The sequence below is a fragment of the Eubalaena glacialis genome, chromosome 9, assembly GCF_028564815.1.
Source record: "Eubalaena glacialis isolate mEubGla1 chromosome 9, mEubGla1.1.hap2.+ XY, whole genome shotgun sequence".
NCBI lineage: Eukaryota > Metazoa > Chordata > Mammalia > Artiodactyla > Balaenidae > Eubalaena > Eubalaena glacialis.
Window position 1 is genome coordinate 23,192,145 of NC_083724.1, and position 6,000 is coordinate 23,198,144.

At 38.2% G+C, this 6,000-nt stretch overlaps 1 protein-coding gene across 1 annotated transcript; it reads left to right on the top strand.

The window, feature by feature from the left end:
• The first annotated feature begins 4,627 nt into the window (after window positions 1–4,627).
• LOC133097289 (olfactory receptor 2K2) lies at window positions 4,628–5,664 on the top strand. Its single transcript, XM_061199183.1, is given in 4 exon segments — window positions 4,628–5,041; window positions 5,044–5,219; window positions 5,221–5,462; window positions 5,465–5,664. Coding segments are annotated over 4 exon segments (945 nt in total). The 5' UTR covers window positions 4,628–4,714.
• Window positions 5,665–6,000: the final 336 nt, after the last annotated feature.

The window sequence follows — 6,000 nt, forward strand, 5'->3', positions numbered from 1 at the left end:
AACAAATTGAAGGAGAAAAACCATATCATCATCTCAAGCAGAAAAAGCTTTCAACAAAATTCAACAACCATTTATGATAAAAACTCTCAGGAAGTAGACATAGAGGGAACTTTCCTCAACATAATAAAGGCCATATGTGACAAACCCACAGCCAACATCGTTCTCAATGGTGAAAAACTGAAACCATTTGCACTAAGATCAGGAACAAGACAAGGTTGCCCACTCTCACCACTGTTATTCAACATAGTTTTGTAAGTTTTAGCAAAAGCAATCAGAGAAGAAAAAGAAATAGAAGGAACCCAAATAGAAAAAGAAGAAGTAAAACTGTCCCTGTTTGCAGATGACATGATACTATACATAGAGAATCCTAAAGATGCTACCAGAAAACTACTAGACCTAATCAATGAATTTGGTAAAGTAGCAGGATACAAAATTGATGCACAGAAATCTCTTGCATTCCTATACACTAATGATGAAAAATCTGAAAGAGAAATTAAGGAAACACTCCCATTTACCATTTCAACAAAAAGAATAAAATACCTAGGAATAAACCTACCTAAGGAGACAAAAGACCTGTATGCAGAAAACTATAAGACACTGATGAAAGAAATTAAAGATGATACAAACAGAGAGATACACCATGTTCTTGGATTGGAAGAATCAACATTGTGCAAATGACTATACTACCCAAAGCAATGTACAGATCCAGTGCAATCCCTATCAAGCTACCAATGGCATTTTTCACAGAACTAGAACAAAAAATTTCACAGTTTGTATGGAAACACAAAAGACCCCGAATAACTAAAGCAATCTTGAGAAAGAAGAACAGAGCTGGAGGAATCAGGCATCCTGAATTCAGACTGTGCTACAAAGCTGCAGTAATCAACACAGTATGGTACTGGCACAGAAACAGAAATATAGATCAATGGAACAGGATAGAAAGCCCAGAGATAAACCCACACACATATGGTCACCTTATCTTTGATAAAGGAGGCAAGAATATACAGTGGAGAAAAGACAGCCTCTTCAATAAGTGGTACTGGGAAAACTGGACAGCTACATGTAAAAGAATGAAATTAGAGCACTCCCTAACACCATACACAAAAATAAACTCAAAATGGATTAAAGACCTAAATGTAAGGCCAGACACTATAAAACTCTTAGAGGAAAACATAGGCAGAACACTTTATGACATAAATCACAGCAAGATCCTTTTTGCCCCAGCTCCTAGAGAAATGGAAATAAAAACAAAATAAACAAATGGGACCTAATGAAACTTAAAAGCTTTTGCACAGCAAAGGAAACCATAAACAAGATGAAAAGACAACCCTCAGAATGGGAGAAAATATTTGCAAATGAAGGAACTGACAAAGGATTAATCTCCAAAATATACAAGCAGCTCATGCAGCTCAATATCAAAAAAAACAAAGAATCAATCCAAAAATGGGCAGAAGATCTAAATAGACATTTCTCCAAAGAAGATATACAGATTTCCAACAAACACATGAAAAGATGCTCAACATCACTAATCATTAGAGAAATGCAAATCAAAACTACAATGAGGTATCACCTCACACCGGTCAGAATGGCCATCATCAAAATATCTACAAACAATAAATGCTGGAGAGAGTGTGGAGAAAAGGGAACCCTCCTACACTGTTGGTGGGAATATAAATTGATACAGCCACTATGGAGAACAGTATGGAGGTTCCTTAAAAAACTAAAAATAGAACTACCATATGACCCAGCAATCCCAGTACTGGGCATATTCCCTGAGAAAACCATAATTCAAAAAGACACATGCACCCCAATGTTCATTGCAGCACTATTTACAATAGCCAGGACATGGAAGCAACCTAAGTGTCCATTGACAGATGAATGGATAAAGAAGATGTGGCACATATATACAATGGAATATTACTCAGCCATAAAAAGTAATGAAATTGTGTTATTTGTAGTGAGGTGGATGGACCTAGAGACTGTCATACAGAGTGAAGTAAGTCAGAAAGAGAAAAACAAATACCATATGCTAACACATATATATGGAATCTAAAAAAAAAAAAAAAAAAGGTTCTGAAGAACCTAGGGGCAGGACAGGAATAAAGACGCAGACATAGAGAATGGACTTGAGAACACGGGGAGGGGAAGGGTAAGCTGGGACGAAGTGAGAGAGTGTCATGGACATATATACACTACCAAATGTAAAATAGATAGCCAGTGGGAAGCAGCCACATAGCACAGGGAGATCAGCTCTGTGCTTTGTGTCCACCTAGGGGGGTGGGATAGGGAGGGTGGGAGGGAGACGCAAGAGGGAGGGGATATGGGGATATAGGTATACGTATAGCTGATTCACTTTGTTATACAGCAAAAACTAACACAACAATGTAAAGCAATTATACTCCAATAAAGATGTTAAAAAAAAAATTGTGTTTTCTTTACTAGTCTTAAGAATAGCACAGAAAAATTGTTTCTTTGAAATCATCTCTTACAATGATATAATAAAGTTTTTGTAGGAAATTTGTTGAATATAAAATCTAGCAGGGAAGTCCCTAAGAAATCATCTCTTAACTAACAAATGAGTAAGAACTAACTGCTGGGATGTAGTAAAAATGGAGCTTTTAGGAAGAAAAGCAAAAACTGCATGCTCAGGTGCCGCAAAGGGCAGTAGTACTGACAAGTGTTCTCCAGAATACTCAAAAGAGTATTCAGGGTTACTGATGATGTTTGTACCTCACTGTAAGCTGCTGGAGGTCTGATGACTAAAACAGAAAAAAAAAATGACAGGATTTGCTAATAGCCTGGATATGCGATACAGTGGGGAAGAGGTCAGAGATAATAATGTAATATAATGAAAAGTATTTGACAAATATCATGCCACTGTTATAGGGCCATGCATAAGGTATTGCTCACACCATTATTATTTTCACCATAACCATTTAGACCAGGTTTTTAAATATGAAGAACTGGGAGACAAATGATAATAATGACTGTATTAGTGATGAGAAAGTGAAGACTGAACTATTGTAAGATAAACCGTATAACTAAGGAATTTACCTGTCAAAGAAAGAGCAAAAATAGGATGGCAATTTACATAAGTAGCATGACAATGAAGGGAATTTTTAAGAACAGTATATTTGAAAATAGAAAAGAATTAGTGGGGAAAGGAAGAAGATTGATGGTGATAAAGAGCAATATCAGTGTGTAAGCAAGGTAAGTTTTTGTAATTTTTTTTTTGGTTAATAATGTGAAATGTAAAAAAAAAGAAATAAAACCTTAAGCGTCTTGTATATAATTAGATGATCTATAATTTTTTTTAATATATATATTTTAAAATTTTATTTATTTATTTATTTATTTTTGGCTGTGTTGGGTCTTCGTTTCTGTGCGAGGACTTTCTCTAGTTGCGGCGAGCCGGGGCCACTCTTCATCGCGGTGCGCGGGCCTCTCACTATCGTGGCCTCTCTTGTTGCAGAGCGCAAGCTCCAGACGTGCAGGCTCAGTAGTTGTGGCTCACGGGCCCAGTTGCTCCGCGGCATGTGGGATCCTCCCAGACCAGGGCTCGAACCCGCATCCCCTACATTGGCAGGCAGACTCTCAACCACTGCACCACCAGGGAAGCCCTATAATTTTTTATTATATTCACTAGTTTGTTTTATTTTTTAGATTCCACAGGTAGTGATATCATACAGTATTTGTCTTTGACTGATTTCACTAAGCATAATACCTTCCAAGTTCATCCATGTTGTTGCCAAGAGATTTTAAGATAATTTTTAAAGGGAGTTTAACTTCTGCATTTTCTGGATCTTCATGAGTTTTAATGTATAATAAGAGTATTGCCTGCGTATAATTTTTAGAACTATTTACATACTCACAAAGGTATGGGTCCCAATAATGAATGAAACTGTACAGGGGATGTAATAGTGTTTAAATGAGGTGGGTTATTTGACATGACTTGTAAACTGGCTCTTACATAGACTCAGAATGGGTATCTACAATGCTTCAAACAATGTCATCATTTTTGAAACAAGTGTGTGGACCTCTAAGCTGTTAGCTGGAAAGGACAGAGTTCATTTAGACCCAGAACTTCATAGGTGTTAGTTTAAAACTCATTTATTTGTTCCTTTCAACATTCCTCCTCTTCTTCCAGTGAAGATCATTACTGGTTTTTATTTTTACAAATGTGCTTTCTTTTCCTCATTTATTTGACTGACTTTTCTAATTAGTGCTCAATAGCTTATTCAATGTTCTTTCATATTTTTCATTACTCAGTACTTTCAAATCTTTACTGAAAACCTGCTGTGTGCCAAGCAAAGGATTACGAGCTGAGATTCAAATATTAAATTTGTTTATTCTTGTTTTCAAATTCACTCTTTTCTAAATTTTGTTTTGAAAGAAGGGCAAAGAAAACTGAAGAGACTTCTAATCTACTGATTCTGCTCTTCAGACCCAAAACCAAGCTGGCTGAGCTCTAGATGGTTGTCTGTAAGTCACTGACCCACTGCTGAGGGACACAGGCCAAACCTGTTTCCCCTCCTCTTAGATCAATAGATACATTGTCCTGTGATTTCTTATGGTAAAATTGTGCTTATAATAGTGAAAATAAGTTCAAAAGTATTTTCTTAACTCAATGAACATTATACTTTATCCCTCTCTTTATGTCCTCAGATGAAATGAATAGAATAATATTAGAATAACTACAGGTAAAAGGAAGCAAATGCAAGGCGAAAATCTCACCAGTTGGAGTTTTTTTTTCCTGGAAGGTTTTTCTAGATACCCAAAGTTAGAGATTGTTCTCTTCGTCTTCAGCCTTGTAATGCATCTGATAACCCTCTTGGGCAACAGCACTCTTATTTTAATCACTGTCCTAGATTCATGCCTTCAAACTCCCATGTACTTGTTCCTTGGAAATCTCTCTTTCATGGATATTTGTTACACATCTGCTTCTGTTCCCACTTTGCTGGTGAACTTGCTGTCATCCCAGAAAACCATCATCTTTTCTGGGTGTGCTGTACAGATGTATCTGTTCCTTGCTCTGGGCTCCAGGAGCAGTGCCTGCTCCTGGCTGTGATGGTGTATGACCATTATGTGGCCATTTGCAAGCCGCTGAGATACCCCATCATCATGAACAGGCAGGTCTGTGTGCAGATGGCCACTGCCTCCTGGGTGATGGGCTCTCTGACAGCCCTGCTGGAAACCAGCTTCACCCTGCAGATACCCCTCTGGGAATTTCATCCATCACTTCATGTGTGAAATTCTGGCAGTGCTGAAGCTAGCTTGCACAAGGTCATTGCTCATGGACACGATCGTGCTGGTGGTCAGCGTGCTCCTCCTACCCGTTCCAATGCTCTTAATTTGCATCTCTTATGTCGTCATCCTTTCCACTATTCTGAGAATCAGCTCAGCAGAGGGAAGAAACAAAGCTTTTTCTACCTGGGGTGCTCACTCAACTGTGGTGTTCTTGTATTTGGGGCTGCACTCTCCATGTACCTAAAGCCTTCTTCGTCAGGCTCACAAGAAATAGATAAAATCATCTCGTTGCTTTATGGAGTGCTTACCCCTATGCTGAACCCCATAACTTACAGTTTATGAAACAAGGAAGTCAAAGATGCTGTGAAGAAAGTGCTGGGCCAAATATACTTGCAGCAAATACAGGAAAGTCTCTGACTGGGGGGCCTGCGGTTTCACCAGGGGTATGCTCCTGGCAGAACTCACCAGAGAGATTCAAGACAATATACTCACCCTTAGAACACTGACTTGAACTTGAGTTCTGTCATCTTACAGCTGTGAGATAGGTGTATACAGAGTGATTGCCTATGGGCGATAATAGGTTCCAATTTGCATTTAGTAGTAATTTCTGTCTTTTCTGTCTTATGGTTGTGAGAAGTTTGGGGCTATAAGGTCATCACACATTTGCTCCAGAACGAAACTTGTATGAATTTAGAGTCAGTGAATGTTGGTGCAGAAGAAACTTGTCTATCATTTCTGCCTTAAATCCTTTCC